General features: G+C 40.5%; 2 protein-coding genes and 2 long non-coding RNA genes across 4 annotated transcripts in view; all 4 read left to right on the top strand.

The window, feature by feature from the left end:
- The window catches only part of LOC306965531 (uncharacterized protein), a gene marked incomplete at both ends in the record, with an annotated part of 279,183 nt that overhangs the window by 218,747 nt on the left and 33,295 nt on the right, over positions 1–27,141 (top strand). The window contains 2 exons of the mRNA XM_079560005.1: positions 5,724–5,843; positions 14,939–15,232. Coding sequence (XP_079416131.1) covers positions 5,724–5,843; positions 14,939–15,232 — 414 coding nt within the window. The remainder of the gene's footprint in view (positions 1–5,723; positions 5,844–14,938; positions 15,233–27,141) is intronic.
- LOC306965703 lies at positions 1,855–2,685 on the top strand. The gene is made up of 3 exons (XR_013793050.1): positions 1,855–1,938; positions 2,009–2,061; positions 2,644–2,685. It is a non-coding gene; the product is annotated as an uncharacterized lncRNA (long non-coding RNA).
- On the top strand, positions 3,561–4,524 carry LOC306966010. The gene is made up of 3 exons (XR_013793085.1): positions 3,561–3,592; positions 4,132–4,158; positions 4,246–4,524. It is a non-coding gene; the product is annotated as an uncharacterized lncRNA (long non-coding RNA).
- LOC306965097 (uncharacterized protein) lies at positions 8,848–11,884 on the top strand (the record flags this gene model as incomplete). The annotated part of the gene is made up of 4 exons (XM_079559341.1): positions 8,848–8,918; positions 10,958–10,984; positions 11,205–11,477; positions 11,583–11,884. The coding sequence occupies exons 1-4, from the start codon at positions 8,885–8,887 to the stop codon at positions 11,882–11,884; spliced, it is 636 nt and encodes a 211-aa protein (XP_079415467.1). The 5' UTR covers positions 8,848–8,884.

Below are 27,141 nucleotides of genomic sequence, written 5' to 3'. Positions count from 1 at the left end.
GCTAAATCCTTAACTGTGGCTGAGTCCATAGGTGCAGATGGTGCTGCTGTGGCTGAATCCTTAACTGTGGCTGAGTCCATAGGTGCAGGTGGTGCTGCTATGGCTGAAACCTTTACTGCAGGTGCAGATGACGCAGCTGCGACTGTATCATTTATTGGCGGTTATCAACAGATAAAACCAAGAGGGTCGATGGAGAGTCACGTGATCAGTGGAGCTACATTTCTACACAGGAAATGACATCACCTCCACTTTATTTCCCCACAACATTTATTTCAATGACTCTCAATAAGACGCCTTTAGCAAACTCCACTACTCGTAGGTTTGGGGAAAATGATCTCAATCAACAAAAAAATGATTATCTGATGGTCTGTCTGTTGTTAATCCTTATGTTTTTCTTTCTGAAGCTCCGGTTCCATCCGGAAATCTGCCGTTTCATTTGCTGATGTTGTTCGTGCGAACTGTAATAGCCGTGACCATCCTGTTAACGGTGTCCCTCTGTTTCCTGAAGATCATTAGTAAGAAATACTATGTTGTTACATTATATTCATATTGCCTCTCATTCAAACTTAGCTGAAGGATTGCTCTCTTTCCAGGAAAACATGGTGGCAAATGGTAAGACTTGTAGAAGCTGTTTTTAATTTGTAAATGTCGCTGGTACTCCTGCCTTTCTTTAACTTCTTGTTACCTGTAAATTGCTGTTAGCCAATCACAATGCATTTTCTTTGCCTCACACAGAATAAAACCAAAGCGATGCTCATGCCTCGCTCTGACATTTAGTCATTTCACCACCAGTGTCTTGGCCCAAGACAGGATATTTATCATATTCTCTGGAAGCTTACAGTTACAATATACGGAATATTTTGTATAAGAAACATTTATGGTTGTGTTCAAAGCAGCTAGAGGGGGCTACAGAGACTTGGAGAGAAGCAACAGCCCACAAATTCTTAAAAAAGTGGACAATGCTAACCAGGAAGCTAAAGTTAGCTTCATGCCACATATCCTAACGTTAGCAACAAGTGCCGATTTTCGCTTCTGCTGAAAAATTTCCTGTGAAAAAACATCCGTATGGACCCATATGTTCATCGTCCGTCCCCCTTGACTAGGCCACGCCCCTTTATATGACGCGTTGTCGTCTGTATCTGTACCGTTAGCATGGGCTAGCTGAAGCTCGTTAATCCTAACGATTTGGCAGCGTTTTTATTGCATCCGGCTCCATTATTTAGGAATAAAAATAGTGAAAGGCTAAAATGAGACGATGTTGCGCATGAGAATGTCAAGCCTGTGTTCACTAATGACTTTAAGAGAGGCAATAAAGTCTTAAAGAAAAGTCCAGTCCGACAGCCGCCATTTCCTTTTGTTGTCCACAATTTTTTCCATTCTTAATTTACAGTCTATGGGTTTGACTTTGTTGATTCTGCCCATTTCACTGTGTTGTTTTCGACAGGTGTCCAGGAAAGAACTCTGGTAATTCACAAAGTTCACTTTCACTGTATTGATATACGGAGAATGATTGTTTGTATTGTTATACTTTCTGTTCAGGTGACACCGACGCCAACAGGCCAAACAGTGACGCTCTGGTAAAAAGAAACAATGGGGGGAGGTATTATTTTATTGGGTTAGCACAAAACTGTCTCCATGTACAAGATCTTTGTGAAATATTAATGCAACACTGGATCTTTTGACATTGCAGACGACAAAACGCCACAGCGAGTGCTTCAGGCGTCCAACAAAATATTTATAGTGTGACCTTTTAATTTGGCGACTTTTGTCTCAGTCTGGTCGTGTAGTTTCTTCTCATCTCATTAACTTATGAGTGTTGTGTGAGATTTGATCGACAGTTGTTGTTTTATGTATTTGTTTTCCTTGTTTTTTCTCAGCCTCTGTCGGAGAGAGTCGACAGTTCGATCTCAGCCACTTCTACTGTCCACTGTTCACCTGGTACGAGTCGAAAATCCTACAGAATAAATATTTCACAGTGAATCACTCACAGACAACATTATATCTCCAGCAGGTTCCCCAAGTGAGAACGAAGAGGAGCTTGACAGTGAGCATGAATATGAGGTGAGGCACTTTACTTAAAGAGGGGGTATTCTGCTTGTTTCAGTCCCACAGCACCAGTCTATATCACACTACAATGATGAGCAAACCTTCTGTTGGTCTGTAAATGCAGTAAATTAGAATAACTGCCTTGTATAAAATGTCTCTCTCAAAATGGCTGTAGTGAATGTCTTGAAATAGGCCTCTGTCTCTTTAAGAACCTCTGAGCCTTTCCGACACGCCCCCTCCACACGCTGTCTGTGGCATCAGTGGGGAGGGGGTTCTGCTGAGGAGCAGTGGTCGGTTACTCGGCTGGTGACGAAAGCTCGGAGGCGTCTCCAGGAGGTGGGGGCGTTCCTAGGAGGACTCAGGCAAACCTATCCCTAAAATGGCCGCCATCAGAGTTTTTACAGATTACTCACAAATACGTGAATGTGCCAAGGCAACACTTCAGGCATGTTTTTAATGAGGGAATGACATAATAACATGATGGAAAGCTTGAAAAAGTCGATTTTGCATAACAACCCCCCTTTAACTACACTAACATTGGCTACATTAAGTTAAATATGATGCTTGCTAATGCTAATGCTAATCTTGTTTTTGTAGAATCCAGTTTAGAGCCAGATCCCTCTTCCCTGTGGACCCGGTGGACCCGGTTCCAGAAACAGCCAAAACCCCTGTACAATGTTACAATGTTTCAGCTTAACTTGAGGACACAATGCTTCAGACAGTAGAGGAACCTTGTAGCCTCAGGCGCATTGAGTTGCCTTGCCTTCAAAATGAGCATTGCTACTATTATATTATTATTATTGTTATATTGTGTTTGCAAGTGTTTCGACCTCCAAGATTTTGTTTTTGTTCTTGAAAAGTCAATCATTTCTGCTTTTGTGACTCACGTGTTTAAAACTGTGAACGTGTGAAAGGACATGATCATAACTCGTGTCAGATCGTGTAACTTTAGGCATGTTTGATAAACGAAGTGAATCTGTAAACTAGTACATTAGTGTTTGCTTTAGGTTTGCATGAACTCTGCCACAGATGTGTGTGGGTGTGTGTGGTTTGTGCTTTTTTAATGTATATATTTCATTTTCTGTTCTGTGTTTTTGTCTGTTTCTTTGTAAGAAGTCAATAAATAATCTGTTCTCTTCTATTCTCTGATCCTGTCCGTGGCCAGACGCTTCCCTGTCCAGGTCAGCAGGTTTGCCAGTTGCTATTGTTGGCATTAAAACACTTTCATTGCAGCGTTGCACCTTCTGTACACTGTCAACTATGATTTAAAATATCTATTTCTTTCTTATTCATCCTGCAAGCAATATCAAGGCTAAGGTGATCTGACTCATGCATGTGTAAAATGACTTATGTTTTCAAGCAACCAGAGCAGAAACAGTTCTCTTTCACACACAGACATGTTTAGGTAATAAAACACACCCAGTGTTTTTTTTCTTTTCTTCTAAAGTGTGAAGCATCTATAGAAGTGGTTTAGGTCTGACTGTGGCTTCCTTATTCACTCATCTGCTTTCAGCCATGGCTCCTCTCCGGCTCCTCTGCTTCATCAGTGAGTGTTACCGATTTGTTATTTTCTTATGTAGTAATCCAACAAAACAGATTTATTTGTACTCAAGAGGTAAAGTTCTATATGTGAAAGCTAGTAATGCTGTTGTATTTGTTTTGCTTCTTTCAGCTGAGGATGAATTAAGATAAATATTCACGGTGTTTGATGTCGGTCAATAATTCTGGCTTTACATGCAGGTTATTTTTTTGAAGGTTTTGCTTCCTGTGTTTAATTTAAATCAATATTTGTAACAGCGTGTGGAAATTAAATGCGAGTGAAACTAAACAGCAGTAAAGCCTGTGTGCAAGAAAAAAAGTACAAGATGCTCAATACTATCCTTCAGTTATTCAATCCTGACCATATAGTTTAAGAGACATGCACATAAATATAGATGAGGCTTGATCCGATGTGCTAAGACACCGTATCACCAAATGTATTCATAAATTATACCAATAATATAACCTTATGTAAAATGAAGGTAAACCTTAATTTATAATCTTATAATCTTCAATAACATATAATATGTTTGTTATTCTCAACAGATGCAATATTTTGGGCTAAAACTCAAGGTAACATTTGTAGTTTCTGTTTTAATGTTTTTTATTGTTGTTTTATTTCCAGGTTTTATTATTACATGTATGTGTATGTTTTATTAGATGATCCTGTTCCTAAACTGACAGTGGATCCAGAAGTCGTCTCTGAGACCAACATCGTCACATTGAACTGTCAAACTCCTGTCCAAGAGCCAGACTGCTACTTTGTATTTGATAAAAAACACTTCCAATGGCTCCAATCATGTCAGACTGAACTGAGCGGAGCTGATCTGCTGTCGATGGTGAAGAAACGACCACCAGCGGAAATACCTGTCACATGTTATTATGATTACGGAGACGATCACACATTCTATACATCTGCATTCAGCGCTAAGAGAATCATCACCATCGGTAAGTCACAACTGATGAAGAGGAAGTTTGTTTTAATAGAATACATTACAAATTCAAAGCCTTTATTGTCATTAAACAGAAGAAATGAATGAAGTCTGCTGCTCAGTTCATGTGAAGCGCCACATTATGCATAAAAGGACTAATATTTGCAGTTTTCTTCCACAATATGTGTCAGCAAAATGCAGAGTACAACTTGGTGTTTTTGTGTTCTCACATACTTAACTAAGAAAATAATATGATATTGTTTCTCATCAGGTTTGGCTCCTCCCTCTTTGACCGTGACCTCATCAATGATCACAGAGAAGGACGAAGTTAAACTCACCTGTCGACGCCCACCTTCTGTTTCTTCAAGTCACTGCGTCTTCTACACAACAGATGGACACAGTTTGAGCAATTCTAGTTGTGAGCAGACTGTGAGAGGCTCTGATCTGCTGACGGAGAACCAGAATCCTCCTGTGGAAGTTCAGGTCCAGTGTTACTATGTTGTACAGCAGGAAAAAAACGTTTTTACATCTCCACACAGTGAGAAAATCTCCATCACTGTTCAGAGTAAGTGTCTCGCTACTGAAAACATCATAATATTACCTGAATCAAGACTCTTTACCAGTTTTTGACATTTAGCTTTTTTTTTTTCATTTATCCTTCAGTTCATCTTTTCTGCTCACAAATGAACATAAAACATGAATTATAGTTGTGATTCACTTTGTAATATTTGTTCTTTGGATTTCACTTCCAGGGACAACAGAAAACAAACGTCCAAATCCACAGCGGTGGCCAAAACCAGAGATTAGCTTTCACAAACTTGATGATGAGGTTCACAAACTTGATGATGAGGTTCTCATTTCCTGCTCTCCGCCTCTTTCTGCGACTGGTTCAAAATGTAACCTGTATTTTGGAGAATCCACTCAGCCGTATCAAAGTATCAACTCACGGACAAAGACAGAGAGAAATGGACAGATTTGTCAGTTTTATGTTTCTGTTAATGATTTTTTGACAAATCTCAGTAAAGTCCAAAGAAAAAAGGTCAGCTGTGATTACACTGTAGGAGATGGATCCAGATCTCCTCAAAGTGATGGACACAGATCACGAGGTCAGACTAAAGTCATGACTGATGTTGTTTTCTTTGTTGATTTCATGTTAAAATATATTTTTCATGAATATTAACTGAAAGCAACACTTTTCTTTCACAGCTTTCATCAGTCAATTCTTTCCAAGTCAAACTCATGAAACCACAGCTTCACCTGACCCAGTAAAAACCACCACCAGACCAAACCATGTGACAGGAAGTGACTCTGTGACCCCCAGTCCAGGTAACGGATGGTCTGTCCTTAACCTTTGATACGACATCATGAGGTCGACCACGAGGAACCTTCTGTAGTTTGGAACAAGGGCTTCAGCTGCGCCTTTTGCCCGTCAGGAAAGTTTAAACCTTACAGGTGAAACTCAGAAAATCAGAATATTGTTTGTGCGTTCACTTCTGTTAATCAACTTAAACTGTGAAAGTAATACATGATCCACTCATTACATGCAAAGTGAGATATGGAGCCTTTATTTGTCACAATATTGATAATTATGGCTCAGCTTGTAAAATTAAAAATCTCATAAAATTATAATATTTTGAAAATGGTCTGTAAGCCACAATCATCAAAACTATAAAGACTTTACATATCTCACTTTGCCTGTAATGAGTCTATATCATACAGTAGTTTCACATTTGAAGTTGAATTACAGAAATAAATGAACTTTTGAACGTTTTGAACGGCAGTAACATTATACTGAGCCCTGATGAAGCTTGGCCATTAAATAAAGGCCTTGTAAGAACTTCTTGGTGCTGTTTGTACTTGTTTGGAAAGTCTGGGTTCGTGGTTTATTTGGTTGCAAGTCTATGTTTTTAAACCTAAAAAAGCTACACACAAACGTTTGCTGATTTCTGGGTCCTCAGAGAACGGATTTTAAAATGTCTTTGTCTTTAGTGTCTGAATCCTAAGTATCCTAAGTCTTAAGTCCTAAGTCCTAAGTCCTAAGTGCTAAGTGCTAAGTGCTCCTTATGGCGGTAGTACAGCGGTTAGCGCTCGTGCTTCACAGCGAGAAGGTCCAGGTTCCACAGTGATGTTTGAGCCCAGGACACAATCAACACCTGAGAACAGAACGAACAATTATGATGTGATGTTTTTTAAGGATAATTTATGCTGACAGTTCATGTCTCTCTTTCTGAAGCTCCGTTTCCATCGATAAATCTCTTGCGGCATTTGCTGATGTTGTTGGTGCGAACTGTCATAGCCGTGACCATCCTGTTAACGACGTCCCTCTGTTTCCTGAAGATCATTAGTAAGAAATACTGTTGTTACATTATATTCATATTGCCTCTCATTCAAAGCTTAAAGCTTAAAGGAATAGGCCACCGTTTTTCCATACTGAGATATGTTCTTACCTTAGCTTTGACGAGTTCTTTAGGACCTGTCTGATCTGCCCCCGTGCCTTCAGTCACGTAAACACAGCACAGACGGCGTTAGCATTTAGCCTCTCCCTCTCTCCACTATAGCTCCAAAACAGGTCAAGATAGAAGCTACCAAGCTCTTCCACGTTTTCCCTATTTAAATATGGTTACGTGAAGTGTTCCACTACAAAGTATAATTACACACAATTAAACAATGTGGATTTTCTAAGAGGATAAAAGGGGGAACTATATTGTAAGGCGTAATAATACCAGGAGTGATTTGGCATCCGCGCAGGAAAGTGAAGATTACTGCTCGGATTTCGAACTACTCCTGGTATTATTACGCCTTACAATATAGTTCCCCCTTTTATCCGCTTAGAAAATCCACATTGTTTAATTTTGTGTAGTTATACTTTGTAGTGGAACACTTCACGTAACCATATTTAAATAGGGAAAACGTGGAAGAGCTTGGTAGCTTCTATCTTGACCTGTTTTGGAGCTATAGAGGAGAGAGGGAGAGGCTAAATGCTAACGCCGTCTGCGCTGTGTTTACGTGACTGAAGGCACGGGTGAAGATCAGACAGGTCCTAAAGAACTCGTCAAAGCTAAGGTAAAAAAATATCTCAGTATGGAAAAACGGTGGCCTGTTCCTTTAATAACGTTCACTGTATTGAACGAGATATACAGAGAGTGATTGTATTGTTGTGTTGTGTTTTTCAGATGACTCCTACGCCAACAGTCCAAACAGCGACGCTCTGGTAAAAAGAAACAATGGGGGAGGTGTTCTTTTATTTGGGTTAGCAAATACAACGTTCACAAAACCATCTGTAAAATGCAAGATCTTGGTGAAATTTTAATGCAACTCTGGATCTTTTGACATTGAAGACATAACGTCACAGCGAGTGCTTCAGGCGTCCAACCAAATGTTTATAGTGTGACCTTTTTGTTTCAGTCTGGTCGTGTAGTTTCTTCTCATCTCAGAACCTTATGATCAAAGAGCTTTTCATAATCAGCAAAAGCAATAATCCTGTGTAATAATCAGTCCAATGATTTATTTGTGTGAGATTTCATTGACAGTTGTGTTTTATTCCTTGTTTTTTCTCAGCCTCTGTCTGAGAGAGTCGACAGTTCGATCTCAGCCACTTCTACTGTCTACTGTTCACCTGGTGTGTTTCTAATGTTCAATAGAATATTTCACAATGACGAGGAGTTAGACTCACAAACACCATTATATCTCCAGCAGGTTCCCCAAGTGAGAACGAAGAGGAGCTTCACAGTGAGCATGAATATGAGGCGAGGCACTTTACTCACACTGACCACATATTGTGTTAAATATGATGCTTGCTAATGCTAATGCTAATCTTGTTTTTGTAGAACACAGTTTAGAGCCAGATCATCTTCCCTGTGGGACTATTTCTTCAGGACGACCCATTTACAGCAACGATGGACAGTTTACGGCAATAACTGGTGCAGCATATTTTGATCCACCTGCAGGAGCCGCTGACTACACCGGTTTAAATGTATAAAACATAATGTAATATTTTGCAGCGTATACAGTATATTGCTTCATTTTGAGCTGATTGTCAGACTTAATCTTCTAAACCTTCCAAGGACTTGATGTGGAACAAACGTGACTAAACGCATTGATTATGTTTCAGTTTTGAGGTCTCTTGATGAAGGACAGACTGTGTATATATATATAGAATTCGTCTTGTAATGTGTGACTTTTTTTTCCACCCATTGGTCATTAAGCCAAAGTGAAAAACTGTGCAACACATTTCTCACGCTTTCCTATATTTAAACCTTGACATATGAAGAAGAGCGCTGTTTCGTTACCTGATTAAAGTGTCTTTCCTGTGGGTCATGAGCTGCACATTCATACAACACTCTGCAGTTCAGAGACAGAAGTGAATCATGGCTGGATATCTTGTATTTGTCGTCTTTATGAGTGAGTATTTTGTTTTATATTCATTTATTAGTCACTGGTTTGGAGTCTGTGAGTGAACGACAAATTAAATCATGTTTAAATAAATGCTTTAACAAATACAATGTAAGATTTTTTTTTAGCAAGTATAATACATGACTCTGGTGATTATGATAGAAGACAATATCTTACCAGCCAGGTGTTTACAAATGTAGACACATTTTAGGAGATACAGGACCAATAAAAAATGTAGGAGCACTTGAAAAATGTCAAGAATTCCTATTTTGCACGGTTGAATCTTAAAGTTCCAACTAGAACTTCAAAATGCAACAAGTGAGTAGAGTTTTGTGTAAACTGAAAATGTCTGTTTTGCAGCTGATCAAATCTGTGCAAAATGTGGATTCAGAGCCATTTTCTGTCAGGTTTTCACACTGTCATGACGTCCTTCTTGCAAAGGCAGAAGGTTTGGTTGTTGAGCTGCATAAGCAGAGCCTCTCGCAGGGCGCCACGTCTGCTGAGGTGGGAAGCAGTAACACGGTCATTTTGAATTCCCTCAAAGATATCGCCATAGTGACCTGGGTGCTTTTTCCTTCAGTGGAACAAAGGTTCAGGTGGTGCAGGAGGTCAAGCAGCCGCTGGCTTTGTGCACAAGTTCCAGAGAGCATCTCATGACTGAGGGACCTCATCTGTGGAAACCACTGGTCATTGGTCGTTCACTTGACTTTTTTGTTCCATAATCCTCAGGATCTTTTAGGAAATTCCTAATGACTGTTTTAGTGGTCACATTTATATAGCGCCTTTCTCCCTGCTGTAGGCACTCAAAGCACTTTACATTTTCACTCAATTCACTCTCTCATTCATGCACCAGTGCACACAGACACTGGAGGCATGGGGTGAAGTGTCTTGCTCATGGACACAACAGTTTGCACCTGCAGGATTTGAACCGCAGACCCTCCAGTCACAAGACGACCCGCTCTACTGTCGGCTCCACTGCAGCCCCGCCTCAGCAGCAATGGCCACTGTGAGAGGCTCTGCTCATGCAGCTCAACAACCCGACCACGTTTGCATCAGGACGTCATGACAGTGAGAAAACCTGACAGAAAATGGCTCTGAATCCACATTTTCACAGATTTGGCCTTTTAAAGACATGTGGTCTTAAAGGAATAGGCCACCGTTTTTACATACTGTGATATGTTCTTACCTCACTTTAGACGTGTTAATATATCCCCGTCTGGTCTTTGTCCGTGCGCTCTGCCAGGCAAACGGAGCACATACGCAGCCTCTCCCACATGTCACATAGCTCCGAAAAAGCTCACGATAGAAGTTACCAAGCTCTTCCACGTGTTCCCTATTTAAATAAAGTTACGTGAAGTGTTTTCATGCGAAGTATATTTACACAGAAATGTAACTTGTCGATTTTATAAGCAAATAAAAAGGGGGGCTATATTGTGAGGCGTAATGATACGAGGAGTAAAACGTCCGCGCAGTAACTCCTAAAGGTTATTGACGGAAGTGAGCGGGGGAAGTCTTTAGAGTTACTGCGCGGACGTTTTGCTCCTCGTATCATTACGCCTCACAATATAGTCCCCCTTTTTATTTGCTTATAAAATCGACATGCTACATTTCTGTGTAAATATACTTCGCATGAAAACACTTCACGTAACTTTATTTAAATAGGGAACACGTGGAAGAGCTTGGTAGCTTCTATCGTGAGCTTTTTTGGAGCTATGTGACATGTGGGAGAGGCTGCGTATGTGCTCCGTTTGCCTGGCAGAGCGCACGGACAAAGACCAGACGGGGATATATTAACACGTCTAAAGTGAGGTAAGAACATATCTCAGTATGTAAAAACGGTGGCCTATTCCTTTAAACGTTTGATCAGCTGCAAAAACAGCCTATTTTAATCCATATGTTGTTTTAAATAGAAAGTTTACTTTCTCTTGTCTCACTCCCATTTCTGCTTGTTCCATATTGAAGTTCATGAACCCATCCATGTAAAATGTGCAAAAAAAACATTTTTAAAAATGCATGTTAAATCTAATATTGAAACTTGTTTTCAACAGCTGTGTTGTCAAAGGCCAGAGGGGAAGGTAACGAGACACATTAAATATAACATTTATTTTTATATATTATTTTTCTTTTTTTTGAGAGACTGTCACAAATTATGAAACACACACACACACACGCACACACACACACACACACACAAACTCGAAATGATTTTGATAAAGAAACGACACTGTTTTATGACTTGAAATAATGACTTGAAATAACTTGAATGTAATTGTTTAATCCGCTGATCATTCACAGATCTGGCCGCTCCAGCACTGAGTGTGAAACCAGAGATCATCACCAAATCAGGAACAGTAACTTTACATTGTCAGACTCCTGTTCCTGTGAGTCGTTGCCTCTACAGTTTTAACAAAGCTCCGTTCAAAACAATGCCGTGTCATCAAACTATCACCGGGAGTGAACTTCTGTCGTTAGTAGACATAAAGTTTCCTGCTGAAATAAACGTAGCATGTTCTTACCTCAACGCCACAGCCTCTCCCCTCAGTGAGAAGAAATTCATCAGTGTACGAGGTAGGAGTCTAAAGTGTATTATGCATAAATTAATCTTTTCCACATATTTATGCATAGTTTTACTTTAAAATGTACATACATATAAATACTAAGTTCTGTTTTCAGATCCTGGCCCCCCCACTGTGTCCGTCCATCCCTCAGTGATCACAGAGTTCAGCAGTGTAACTCTGTATTGCCAGCCGCCCCTGTATGTATCTGTGTCCAGCTGTTCTTTCTACACTCTGAGTGGACTGGAGTGGGCGAGGTCGTCATGTACCCGGACTCTGAGAGGTTCTGATCTGCTGAAGAACGAGCAGTCTGCTCCTGCTGAGGTTCGGGTCAAATTTTTCTACACGGAACGAAATGAGGAAATGAGTCCATCCCCCCACAGCGACAAAACAATTGTGGCTGTAAAAGGTGATGTTTAAAAGTGATATCGAATCCACTGTGCGAATGTTTTGAAACACGTTTACGCTATAACTATTTAAACAGTATGAATTTATAAATGTCATGACATGAAGTTGGTTGGATAGTGGATATTCCTCTCTAAAACACACGCCAGCCCCGTTCATTTTTGGATGGAATTAAAGTCCGGGGAAAAGAAAGCACTTTACGAACGCTAGCGGTCACGTCTAATCAGCTGTAAATGGCCAAAAACACATTGACAGTAGGTGAGTTTCATGAGTCAAAATTCTGTTTGAATATTAACGTTTTGCATTTGGGCCAAAAAGTTCAATTTTTGTCTCATCTGACCAAAGCTCCTTCTTCCTCCATATGACTTCTAGCAAACTCCAAACAGGATTTCTTATGGCCTCCTTTCAATAATGGCTTTCTTCTTCCACTCGTCCATGAAGGCCAGATTTGTGTAGATACGACTTATAGTTGTCCCATGTCCAGATTCCCCCAGCTCAGCGGCAGGACTTCACAGTTCCTCCAGAGTTATCATGGGGCACTTGGTTGTATTTCTGACCAGTGTTCTCCTTGTTCAGTTTGTTAGTTTCTGTGAACAGCCGTGTCTTGGTAAGTTTGTAGTGGTGCAAACTTACCAAGTTTGCACCACTACATTTCTGAATGATGGATTGTGCAGTTGCTCCAGGAGATGTTTAAATCTTGGGAAATCTTTGTATAACTTAATGCTGCTTTATCCCTGACCTCTCTGGTGCTCCTTGACCTTCATGATGTTGTTTAGTGACCAACACACTCCGACCACAGCTCTCAGGGCCTAAAAGAACAGCTGTAATTATACTGAGAGTAGATTACACACAGGTGCCTCTATTTAACCGTTAGGCCAAGGTGTGAACATTCTGGAGTCATTATGAATGTTTTAAAGGCAATTTAATGCACTTAGAAAATGCTGTATGAATACTTATGCAAGACCCACTTTTCACTTTTCTATTTTTTGAAAAATAACAGAATCATGTATCATTTTGCTTCCACTTCACAGTTGTCGGTTACTTGTGTGTGAACGTTCAGTAAAAAATAAAATAAAATCGTTATGTTTAGGGTTGTAAATATGACAAAGTGTGCAAAAGTTCAAGGTGTATGAATACTTTCGAGAGGCACTGTAGTTGCTAACCCTTACCCTAAAATGGCAGGTCGCCGGTTAAGAGGCCCATGTGAACCAGTTCTCTACATTTACACACGGCCACATTTACGTCTGGTCGAAACAAACCCGGTCTATCATGTTCTGCTGTGGTCGGTTGCAGGGAGACTTTTTTAATTCATCTGTGGTACAGGTCTGGCTCATGTGGTTTCCTCAGATTCATTTGGGTGAATTTACACTCCCACACTTCACTTCTCTGTCTGCTGTCTGACATGTCTCTACTGAAGCTCCTCTGCTTCATCAGTGTTATTTAATCAGCCAATAAAATGCAATATTTATTTTTTATTTTTTTTATTACAACTTTAAAGTAGAAACGTCGTGCCCAAAGGCATTGACGGCTGGTTCATGAATATTAAAACATAACATCAAAGATCAGCCTCTTATCGATGTCCCATAATTTGTTTTTAAAGCAGTACTAAGTAACGTGTTTACCTTAATAAACCCTCCCCGTAGTCCCTGTGGGGGTAATACAAGTGTTTATGGGATGATTGGAGGGTCTTTCATCTCCCCCTGGTGTCTCTGGCCAGAAAACCATGTTTGCAACTTGACTGCCACCGGTCCGGAGAAAGCAATACACACTAATGGAATCATGAAGAAGAAGCTAATATGCTAACGGGCAAAGCTAACTGCGGGCTAACGTCACTTTAAACAGTATTTACAGCCAAGTTTGAGTGAAAAAAAATATTTCCGTTGTACAATTGGATGCACAGTAACCCTCTCTCCCTTCGCCTTTCCTGTCAGCGTAGTATTTATTCTCCAAGACAATTAATACATAAAAAAATCGTAACTTGCTACTACACCTGCAGTTGCGCTTATGGCCTCTAGGGGGAAGAGTTACTTAGTACTGCTTTAAAACAGTCCAAAGTAGGACAGTTCCACAGTTCTGGAATTTTGTTTAGTAACTTTGTTGCAAATAGGAATGGAGATCGGTCCAGTGCTCGACTCGTGGGGAACTCTATGCCCAGATGGACAAGTGTTTTATTCCGTGTTTCAATAGGAATTCTTTTAATGGTTGGACATAGGGACAGGAGAGCCTTTGGAAGTAATCCTTGTAACATCTTGTAGCCATAGCACATAACTGCAAAGCTTCTCCTGTGTTTTAAAGGAGCCAGTTTGAGTTCTTCATAGTCCTCATCTGTAACTGGTTGTAGGAGTGATGTAGTATGATCCTAATGGCTCGGCGTTGGAGTTTTTCCAAGCGGTTAGTTTGTGTGACATTTAAAGCGGCCCAGACAGGTGATGCGTATTCAAAATGAGGTAGAACATAACATGTATACAGTCTTGTTAATAGATTCTTGTCATTAACAGAGAGGGAGAGTCTACGAAGGAGGAACATTTGAGATATTCACTCTTTTACATTTTCTTCTACAGATGCAATATTTAGGGATAAAACTCGAGGTAATCTCTTTTTTAAAGTCTGTTTTAATGGTTCCTTTATTGTTTTATTTCCAGATTATTTTTTTTATTACTGTCATTCTTTAAATACAGACGATCCTGTTCCTGAACTGACAGTGGATCCAGAAGTCGTCTCTGAGGCCAACACCGTCACATTGAACTGTCAAACTCCTGTCAGAGAGCAAATGTGCCACTTTGTGTTTGATAGAAAACTCTTTAAATCGCTCCGATCGTGTCAGACTGAACTGGGCGGAGCTGATCTGCTGTCGATGGTGAAGAAACGACCACCAGCGGAAATAACTGTCACATGTTTTTATGACGACACGAACTATCCAAACTATCAATCTGCATTCAGCGCTGAGAGAATCATCACCATCGGTAAGTCACAACTGATGAAGAGGAAGTTTGTTTTAACAGAATAGACAAATTCAAAGCCTTTGTTGTCATTAGGCTTAAGCAAAGAATCAAGTCTGCGTCTCCTCAGGTTTGGCTCCTCCCTCTTTGACCGTGACCTCATCAGTGATCACAGAGAAGGACAAAGTTAAACTCCACTGTCGACGTCCACCTGCTGTTTCTTCAAATCTGTGCCATTTCTACACAACAGATGGACACAGTCTGAGCAATTCTGGATGTGAGCAGACTGTGAGAGGCTCTGATCTGCTGACGGAGATCCAGAATCCTCCTGTGGAAGTTCAGGTCCAGTGTTTCTATGTGGTAGAGTGGGAACGAGAAGTGTCTCCATCTCTACACAGTGAGAAAATCTCCGTCACCGTTCAGAGTAAGTGTCTCGCTACTGAGAAAACGTGAATCAAGACAGTTTTCCAGGGTTTTTGCTATTTTATGTGTATTTATCCATGAGTTCACCTTTTCTGCTTACAGAATTAACCATTGATTATAGTTGTGATTAACTTCTTGTGGAAATTTACTTCCAGGGACAACAGAGAATGAACGTCCAAATCCACAACAATGGCCAAAACCAGAGATTATGTTTCACAGACTTGATGATGAGGTTTTCATTTTCTGCTTCCCGCCTCTTTCTGCGACTGGTTCAAAATGTAACCTGTATTTTGGAGAATCCGCTCAGCCGCATCAAAGCATCAACTCACGGACAAAGACAAGGAACAGTGAACAGCTTTGTCTATTTTATGTCTCTGTTCATGATTTTCTGACATATCTTAAAAAAGTCCAAAGACAAAAGGTCAGCTGTTATTACACTGTAGGAGATGGATCCAGATCTCCTCAAAGTGATGGACACAGATCACGAGGTCAGACTAAAGTCATGACTGATGTTTATGTTTCACAAATATTTACTCAGATCAACACTTTTCTTTCACAGCTTTCATTAGGGAATTATTTCCAAGTCGAACAAACAAAGCCACGGCTTCACCTGATCCAGTAAGAACCACAACCAGTTCAAACCATGTGACAGGAAGTGACTCTATGACCCCCAGTGCAGGTAATTTTAGACAAAATCTTTATTAAAGTGTTGTCATAATTATCAACTACTAGGATAATGAAACATAAATAAATCTTATGTATAGAGCTTTACAACAGCACCTGCTGAACCAAAGTGCTTTCCATAAGTGCAATGTAATAAAAAACAGTTAGTTGACGTAAACAGAGAAACCACTGTGAAGATTACAACAGGTCATGTGACAGGAAGTAACTCTTAGACCGCCAGTTCAGGTATCGAATGGTCTATATCATGGGTTATAGAAAGTCAAGCATAATCAAAAACATGGTAAATGAGCTTCTTCCTCCTGTTCCTTAACATGTGCACATCTGGTTATTTAGATTTGGACATGAAGGTAATTTCCTCCACCACAGTAATGTTTGAGCCCAGCACACAATTAACACCGGGTAAGAACAGACAGAACAAATATAAATTAGCATGGTGGTTTTTAAGGATATTTTATTCTTATTGACTGTTGTTAATCTTTATGTTTAAATTTCTGTAGCTCCGTTTCCATCGATAAATCTCCTGCGGCATTTGCTGATGTTGTTCGTGCGTACTGTCATAGCCGTGACCATCCTGGTGACGATGTCCCTCTGTTTCCTGAGGATCATTAGTAAGAAATACTGTTGTTACATTATATTCATGTTGCCTCTCATTCAAACTTAATAACTGAAGGATTGCTCTCTTTCCAGGAAAACATGGTGGAAAATGGTAAGAATTGTAGAAGCTGTTTTGATTTGGCAAATGACGCTGTTACTCCTGCCTTTCTTTAACTTCTTGTTACTTGTAAATCGCTGCCAGCCAGGGGCGGATCCAGAGTGGTGGCACAGGGTGGCAGCTGCCACGCCTCTTAAAGGTCTTACACATGGGATGTCTCACATGTGCTCTAGAAGCTATGGGTGCTTCAGAGGCTCACTCTCAGTTAGTTCTCTTTTGACAGGACACTTTAAAGCTAAATAAGGAACCAAGTGCCAACCAACTGAGTTTGAAACCCCCTACTTACTACTACTCATTTTGGGAGGCTCAGCCTGCATCTAAACGGAAAAAGCAAAACTTGCATACCCCCGCTATTCACCTTATTCCCGGAGGCTCGTCTGGTGCCGCCCCTTTTCTCCTATGTGTTAACATGGGACTGGAGAGTTCCAGATAAAATCAGTCACTACACGAAAACAAAGCCGTTTTCAGGCCGCGCTGCAGTGTCGACATGTCGGTGCAAATGAACATCAGCCATTTTACACAAATCAATCGACTAAACATCAGATTTGAGCGGTGAACTTTTTCCCTCGTTCTCCGCTTAATGCACGGGCTTCGCCCTCGACCGGAGACCCCAGAAATTAACCCTGACCCTGCTTGCCACCCCATGATTTTTTTTTCTAGATCCGCCCCTGCCGTCAGCCAATCACAATGCATTTTCTTTGCTTCACACCCCATCAAACCAACGCTATGCTCTTGCATCACTCTGTCATTCAGTCATTTCAGCCACGATCACCCTCTCATCTCCTTCACCACCACCGACTTGGCCCAAGACGAGATATCTTTTATATTCTATAGCACACCAACTCGTGTGGGTCGTGGGCCGCATATATTGTAAAGAACCGTGGCTTAATAAATAAGAATGGCTTACATACACTTACTACTATTGTAGCCACAGCCGCCCTGGGGCAGCCTGACCATTTACCACATGCTATAATATGCTGTTTATGTCCTGATCTCTTGTTAAGTCAGTGCCCTCTGCAGGACAGGTGTGGAATTCTTTCCTTTTGTTTAACTTAAGCTGCCCCCGAGTGGCTGAGTGAGCATTCTGGCTATTTCTTTAAAAATCCATAACTCCGCACAGGAATGGACTGACTTTTATTTTACATGCTCTGAAATTCATGCTCTAAATCATCTCACGCGTCGCATCTGGCCCGCGGGCCTTGTGTTTGAACATGTGCTCTTTAGCTTAAAGTTGCCATTATAAACATTTTTGGCATCTATTTGAATCATTTAGTCTCTCCTTTTGGAATATGAAAAAGAAAGATGTGGTTTGACCATAGTCTGTGAATGAAGACTGGACTGAGGGAGCCTGGCATCCCCCATAGAGGCTGCAGCATCTTTGGAATGAATACATGGTTATGTTCAAAGCAGCCAGAGGGGGATATAGAGACATGGAGAGGAGCAACAGCCCACAAATACTTAAAAACACAGATAAAAGATGTTGATTGACACGTTGGCGTCTGTATCTATAGCGTTAGCACGGGATAACTGAAGGTCGTTAATCATAGCTGTTTGGCAGCGTTTTTGGATTTCATTTAAAAATGAAAGGATAAAATTAGGACGATGTTGCCCATGTTAAGACAAAGACGTGAAGATCAGAAAGTCAAGCCTGTGTTCAATGATAACTTAAAGAGAGGCAAAGTTTTAATGAAAAGTCCAAGAGCCGGAACCTCCTGTTTCTTTGAGATTTCAGGAAGAAGAAAACCACAATTTGTCCATTCTTAATTTACAGTCTATGGTTTGACTTTGTTGATTCTGCCCATTTCATTGTGTTTTTTCCACAGCTGTCCAGGCAAGAACTCTGGTAATTCCCAATGCTCCAACAATCCAAACAGCGACGCTCTGGTAAAAAGAAAAGAACGGGTGGAGGTATTATTTCATTTGGGTTAGCACAAAACTGTCTCTAAAATACATGCAACTCTGGATCTTTTGACATTGCAGACGACAAAACGCCACAGCGAGTGCTTAAGGCGTCCAACCAAATGTTTATAGTGTGACCTTTTAAATTGGCGGGTTTTTTCTCAGTCTGGTCGTGTAGTTTCTTCTCATCTCATAACCTTATGATCAAAGAGCTTTTCATAATCAGCAAAAGCAATAACGCTGTGTTATAGTAGAATCAGTCCATTGTTTTATTTTTCAAAATCAAGTGTGAGATTTGACTGACAGTTGTGTTTTATGCAATTTTGTCCTTGTTTTTTCTCAGCCTCTGTCTGAGAGAGTCGACAGTTCGATCTCAGCCACTTCTACTGTCCACTGTTCACCTGGTACGAGTCGAAAATTCGATCATTAAAATAAATATTTCACAGTAGAATCACTCACAGACAATATTATATCTCCAGCAGGTTCCCCAAGGGAGAACAAAGAGGAGCTTCACCGTGAGCATGAATATGAGGCGAGACACTTTACATTACAACACTAACACTGACTACATATCATGTTAAATATGATGCTTGCTAATGCTAATGCTAATGCTAATGCTAATATTATTTTAATACATATTTGTGTAGAATACAGTTTAGAGCAGATCCCGTTTCCCTGTGGGACTATTTCTTTAGGACGACCTGGTTCCACCAACAACAGTTCAGTGCTATAAACCATGCAACATATTTTGTGCTAAATACATGATAGGATAGTAGAGCTGCAACTAATACCTACCAACTAATAACTACTATTTTTGTAATAGATTAATCCATCGATTATTTTTGCGATTAATCGCTGTGAATGGTGTATGAACATTGTATATATATTTTTTTCATCACATAAAGTTAAAGTGGCATCTCTTGAGGACGTGTTGATGGAGTAAACCTAAAGTAAATGTTTGTTGGAGGCTCCAAGTGCAAGTCTGATTCTGATTGAAAGAGACACAAACATACACACAAAATATAACATACTATAAAAACAACGGTTTTCATCAAAAATACTACATTTTCATGTCATTTTCGCTCTATTTAAGTCTGTGTGAACCAGAAAACGATTAATCGATTACTAAAATAATTGTCGACTATTTCATTAATCGATTAGTAGTTGATTAATCGATTAGTAGTTTCAGCCCTAGTGCATAGTTTATTGTAAATCAGAAACAGCCAGAACTGCTCTATGAGGTTATTATTATACCTGCAGGTGAAAAGTACAATGGAGTCAGTATTTTCAGTTGAAACAACTTGAGCAGACACAATGCTTCAGACAGTAGAGGAACCTGGTCTTCAAAATGCCTTCAAAATGAGCATGACCATTATTATATTATTATTATGTTGTGTTTGCAAGTTTTGACCTCCAAGAATGTCACATGAAAACAACCGATAGCACCTGGACTTGTTTTTGTTCTTGAAAAGTCATTTCTGTTTTTGTGACTCACATGTTCAATATTCTGAATGTGTGAAAATATCTAGTCATAACATGTGTTAGATCGTGTAACTTTAGGCATTTTTGATAAATATATTTGAACCCTGAATAACTTACTGCTTCTCCTCAGCTCTGACATGGTCGGTGACCCCTGGACTAAATGGTGTTTGCACTGAAATATTTCCTTTACTGTAAATATCATTCAGTTTCTGTCGTCTCATGTTCCCTCAGAGATCGATGAATGTAAATCTCACGTGGCAATAAAAGCAAATTCAAACCTCACTTTCTCTTTGCATGAACTTTTTTCCCAAGAAGCTTTTTGATTAGGGTAAAACCTGGAGAAAATGCTCTCGGTTCAGGCGGGTGGTAAGAGGTTAAGAGGCGAGTGCTTCAAATGGCTCTTGAGTAATAAAAAAAAACGAAAGAAAAAACAAAGTTCAAAAAACAATCTTAGAACAAAATGAAATGCGGCTTTAACATCATTATTGCAGTTTTCATTCAGCTCCACAACACACGAGAGGTTCAAACATCTGTAAAGTCCTGCCAAAAAGAGTGCATTTAAACATCGGCGATAAAGACACTGGGTCGTGTTTCAAACTGTCCTTTTTTATTTTATTTATTTAGCACTTTAGCATAACTAGTTAAAAAGAAATAATAGCATGTGCATGGGAGAGGCCTATAGGCTTATAACAACACCACTCCCAAGTAAAGAATTAAATAAGAATCAGAGTAATGTAAACCCACGCTAAGTCACTACATAGTACAAAAATACAGAGTCAAATACAAATACAACGTGTCAAATATACAATACTCATACGATCATTTCCTTTATGAGTCTCTGCTCTGTACTCAGCACAAATACTCAGCCATTAATTTATGTTTTAGTTTGATTTTATACATGTATAATGAGGTGGATGAATCCAGAAGATGGATCTGTCGGTTCCAGACTTCAACTCCATAATATCTAACTGACCGTTGATCACGAGATGTTTTATATAACGATGAAGGTGCCGTTTTATAGCCTGCCTTGTAGAATAACAATGAACCTGATGGTTATGCATAAAATAATGTTTTATATTCGAAGGCCAGTCCTCATCATACAGTGATTTAAATACAAAGGTACAAGTCATTAAAGTATTTATATCAAAAATGTTCAAGAGTTTCATTTCAAAAAACAAAGGTGCACTTGGAGCATCAGGTTTGGAAAGAGTCGCTTTACGGACAAACTTCTTTTGTAGAATGAACATTTTGTTTAGGTAAGTGGTGAAAGTATTTCCCCAAACAATATTACCATCATTTAAATTGGGATAAATAAGACTGTAGTAAAGTGTTAACTTGTTAAAGCTCTGAAATATTATTTTTGTCTCAGGTCTTGGATCTTGGCGTTTGGTCACATTTGAGCTCCGCCCACTCTGAGTCTCTGTGATCTGATTGGCTGCAGAGTTACACTGTAGGTCAGACACCGTGAGTCACAGTAACATGACGCTAAATACTGAGCTCTTTATTTTCTGTAGAAAGGCTGAGGCCTCATTGCTCTTCAGGCACAAACTGAGAAGTGAAGAAGGAAGTCATGGAGATTCTGTGTTAAAACATTACACTTCTGCTGATGTAACAATAAAAGATTGAAATTAAAGTATTCCTTCATAATAAGTGTGAACAATCCTGTATATAATTAAAATATGAGTTAATTATTAATGACTCTCATTCTATAAAAATAAACCCTCATGTTTGTCCCAGTTCCTCTGAGTCGTGGTGCAGCAGGACTGATGTGGACAGATGTTATAACAGAAGGTCATGAGGTTCATTTCTTCAACAGTTACTATAGTAACTATTTTCTCCAAAGTAAAAGTAGATCTACCACAGTCCTGTCCACATCTGTCCCGGTCCACCATGACCCACCACGACTCAGAGGAACTGGGACACACACGACCTACAGCAGATCATAGATTTGGATATTTCTTCAACCTTTAGAAACATCAATCACGTGTTTGTTTTTTGTAATAATTTCTCCTATATTTGTTGCTTTTACCATATTTGAGTTTTAGAATATTATATAACTCTTATATCCAGCAGAAGTCTGAAGTTCTGTCTAAAGCAGAAGCTCCGTGACTTCCTTCTTCACTTCTCAGTCTGTGCCTGAAGAGCAATGAGGCCTCAGCCTTTTTACTGGAAACAAAGAGCTCACTGTGTTTAGCCTCATGTTACTGTCACTCATGGTGTCTGACCTAAAGTCTCACTCTGAAGAAAGTCAACTCACATTTACACTGAGAAGATTGGAAGGGCGCCCCCTTGTGACACCTTGCATCTGTAGTAGAGTGGACTGCAGGTTAAACTTAAATTTAACATGTAGAAAAAGGCAACACAGATTCGTAAAATTGGCAGGACAGAGGCATTTGTTTACAAAAATAGGATCTTTATTAGTTACATGTTTTGTTAAAATTGTCCATTTTTCCTTCACGTGAACGTTCATTTCAGACAGTGTCCATATTAAACAGCACATCACCGTCTACAACGTAAACAAACGGACGACCCTGGCGATGCAGGGGTAGAAGAAGAGGAGGTGTGTAACGCTGACAGGACCCTAAGAATGGGAAATCTACGTTAGACACATACAGATGCGTGGGCAGATGGAGCTATGAGGCCATTGACCTACCAGGGCGACGATGCATGGCATTCCCCAAACGACCCGTACTGAGACCCCGAACATGTTACTTGTCCAGCTATGCAGTAGCCTTTGGCCGGAGCGCCAGCATGCTAAAAACACATAGCATCGTAGCATAAGGGCTAATGAGCCTACAGTCTGCATGAATATAAACTGGTCAACACGCTTACCAGCGAGACGGTTGTGTGTACATATAGTTGCTGGCTTGACGCCTCGAGCTGCTGGCTTGACGCCTAAAATCGCCGGCTTGACGCCTCCTGAACGACCACAAACAACTCGCAACTTCACCAACTTTCACGCTGTGCCCCGCTACAGCAGCAGCGTGTGACGTCAGAGGGAGGAGAGGTCATGCCAGGTGCATGACCCCCCGTATTTATAGTGCGCACCCGCGATCTGATTGGCTAAATGTAAGGGCAATATAGGCTACCCCACTACATTCTACCCCTTGCTTTTTAAATCGTCGTCCCGACGATGGACCGACAACTAATTTAACTATATTAAAACAAAATAAAATGCTCCAGGTAAGCTTGAAGCCCGCAACATTAAAACATGGAGCTATGACTGGGCCCTCCTGACCCAGAGTCCAGTCACAGCGCGCCGATGCTGTCCTCTCTCAAACGGCACACGAACACCTACGACACCTCCTCTCCTTCTTCTTAAATACAACAGGAAGGGCACCCCGAGCGAACACCAGACAGCAGTAGGAGGGTATGCCCACACTTTACACGGATTCAGTGTGGCAGCCCGACATGTCCAGTCTGGAGCTACAACAGAATAGATGAAACAGTCAGTAGCGCCAAAACTAAAGGGTGTGCCCCTAAAATAGCCACGTTATCAAAATCCCAACCATTCAAATGACTAGAGGTATGACAGGTAAACTTTTTGCTCTTACAGGATCTACTTTTTAGCACAAAATGGCATAAACATTTGCTTTCACCCTTATGTCACAAATAATGTAAAAACAAGATAAATGCACACACAAAAATACACTTCAAATAAGTACACACAGGACAGGGTTAAACATGTCTAGCTTCTTTGTTACTTTAGCAGCAGTACCGTATGCAAATGAGTACCCGTAGGACCGTCAAACAGTACACTAGTCACTGAAATCAATGAATGCAATCTGTCCAAATTCCAATTTATCCAGCCAGAGACAACGCCAAATGTAGTAGAGTGGACTGCAGGTTAAACTTAAATTTAACATGTAGAAAAAGGCAACACAGATTCGTAAAATTGGCAGGACAGAGGCATTCGTTTACAAAAATAGGATCTTTATTAGTTACATGTTTTGTTAAAATTGTCCATTTTTCCTTCACGTGAACGTTCATTTCAGACAGTGTCCATATTAAACAGCACATCACCGTCTACAACGTAAACAAACGGACGACCCTGGCGATGCAGGGGTAGAAGAAGAGGAGGTGTGTAACGCTGACAGGGCCCTAAGAATGGGAAATCTACGTTAGACACATACAGATGCGTGGGCAGATGGAGCTATGAGGCCATTGACCTACCAGGGCGACGATGCATGGCACTCCCCAAACGACCCGTACTGAGACCCCGAACATGTTACTTGTCCAGCTATGCAGTAGCCTTTGGCCGGAGCGCCAGCATGCTAAAAACACATAGCATCGTAGCATAAGGGCTAGTGAGCCTATAGTCTGCATGAATATAAACTGGTCAACACGCTTACCAGCGAGACGGTTGTGTGTACATATAGTTGCTGGCTTGACGCCTCGAGCTGCTGGCTTGACGCCTAAAATCGCCGGCTTGACGCCTCCTGAACGACCACAAACAACTCGCAACTTCACCAACTTTCACGCTGTGCCCCGCTACAGCAGCAGCGTGTGACGTCAGAGGGAGGAGAGGTCATGCCAGGTGCATGACCCCCCGTATTTATAGTGCGCACCCGCGATCTGATTGGCTAAATGTAAGGGCAATATAGGCTACCCCACTACACATCCAAATGCCCGGACCAAAACAGCGGGTCCTATACGGGCTCAGGTATTCTAAGGGGTTAACAGACATTTACGATTTACTAGGTTTCTAATTTTACTCATGATTCCAATAGACTTGGTTTTCTTTTTGCAAACTTTTTCGACCTGTTCCTTCCAGCCAGGGGCGTCGGACTGGGGGGGTAAAGGGTACTGAGTACCCAGGGCCCAGAGCAGGGTAGGGGCCCTCAAAAATGCTGCAGAAAGCGTTCTGTATTGTACTTTCTAAGTTTCCTCATAATTGATACTATAAGTACTGAACAACCGGGCTGAAATACAATGGTTGCTACACAGAATTTTGCACAAACAATAATGATGGATAATATCTCAGGGCCCTGACACCCCTTTAAAAATGTGCCAAATGGTTCAGCCCACACCGGTGTTCAGCACCGTGCGCTTCAACTCAGCAGTGACTTTGATGAGGTGGACTCTGTAATGTAATGACACAGACAGATATTAGTCTGGCCTCGCTCTAATGTGCTTTTATTTAACACTAGCCTGTTCTAGGGGACCTAAGATGCAACTTTCTTGTCATAAATGACAGTTAAACATGAGGCACGTCCTGCCTCTGCCTGCGCTGAGAAGAGGATGGTGCAGAGTCAGAGACAGAGTCAGAGACAGAGCTCCTTCTCTCCTCGTTTTAACCTCTAAAGTTTCTCTTTCCTCATATTTATTATAATTGAGCCATCAGGCCAATACAGTGACAAAAGCCACAGGTCGCGCACGCTATTTTCGCCGAATTAATTATGCTAATTAGCCGCGCGCATTTGGAATCCACGCATTGTAAATGCGCAGCTTTGGAGACGAGTCAACCTGGTTCTAGTGAAAGGTGGAGCTCGTGCCATTTAGTCTATTCCAACATAACTTTTTACAACAACAATTTAATGACAATACACTTAAAGGTATAGGCTTCAAAAATGGTGAGACTAAATCAGACAGAAGCCCTTGAGTTTTTTGTTCAGGCCTGTGGGCCACAGAGACATCATAGTATCATCACTTTTTTGTAAAATAGCATTTTAATGCCTATTTTAAAGTCACACATGTGTTATTCTCAGCACAAATATCCCATGTCCCTGGTGCAGCCCTCCTGTTTAATGTGGTCTGCTAATAATCATTATGCTCTACCTAAAACTAGCCATTTCAATTGGCCCAATGAAAGTAGAATATTCCACCTTAATCTTAATATCTATGTCACCACAGGATTAAAGGTTATTCAGTTTCTGTAACTGAAGCCAAATCAGATGCAATTTCAAGTCAAACACTGACTTGAAACAAACAAACAAACAATAAAACAAACAATAAAACAAACCATGAACTGAGTACCCATTGGATTGGATGTGCGTTTGTATATGAAGCACTTTTTGGCCAACCCATTTTTTCCCTTAGTTAAGGTATATATGATAACGTTATAATAGAATATAAATGACCTGCACTGTCAAACCACTAAACCACTGTTATGTGGTCAAAGAACATAGAATATGAAATGTGAATTTTAAATGGGGGGGGGGGGGGGGGGGGTCCACCAAGATAGTTTGTACCCAGGGCCCAGAATTTGGTGCTACGCCCCTGCTTCCAGCACAGCTTATCGTCAATCTGAACTCCTAAAAAACATGTCGATGACACACTGTTTATTTCTTTATTATTAACAAAACATTTGATTTGATCTCTATCATATGTTTTATTACCACCATTGCCCGCATATTTGCGACAGTTTCACACTTTTCTTTTTTTCAGCCCACATTTCTGCATTAGTGTTGCAGACCTGACTCATGCGGTTTTTTTATCTGCACTTCTGTAAACTCGGTTCATTTCTCACACTGCACTGTCTGCTGTCCGTCATGGCTCCTCTGCTGCTCCTCTGCTTCATCCGTGAGTGAAACCGATTTGTCCTTATTCTGTCCCCAAAGTGAGGCTAAAACTAGACACAGGACTTACATGTTTTTACCTACATTTGCAATAAGGCCGAGTTGTTTTGTTTTAACCTCGCAAAACTGACCTAAACAGCTGGATGACTGAGAACTTACACTGTTTTATCTGTCGCCAATAGAACAAATCCAAGGTCTTTGTCAACTGGGAAGTAAACTTTTATTTCAAACGTTGTAATTTATCTCATAGCCTGATCCTGAAAGCGAAACATTTCAAAGCAATAGTGCGTCGTGTCTTTCAGGAAAAGGAAATGTGATGAAATGACTGAGACAGACTTTTTTTTTTACATGGGGTAATAAATCTATTTTAGGGGAAAGTGAAGCAGCCCTAAACTTCACAGAAAGGAGAGAAAATCAAACCCGTGTCTGTGAGGCAAAGGTTTTCTCCTCTTTACCACCACGAGACTGAATTTCTTCCCCAACAATAAATATCACCATCTTGTGTGTTTTGTTTTCTTTCAACAGATTTAACATTTGAGGCTAAAGCCCAAGGTAACCCTTATGTGTTTTCAATAGTTAATTTCTGATGTATTTATTTTCATATTAATCATATTT

Source organism: Gobius niger (genome assembly GCF_951799975.1).
Source record: "Gobius niger genome assembly, chromosome: 7".
Taxonomy (NCBI): domain Eukaryota; kingdom Metazoa; phylum Chordata; class Actinopteri; order Gobiiformes; family Gobiidae; genus Gobius; species Gobius niger.
Note: the sequence above shows the minus strand (reverse complement) of the source record. Positions and strands in the feature narration are given on the sequence as shown.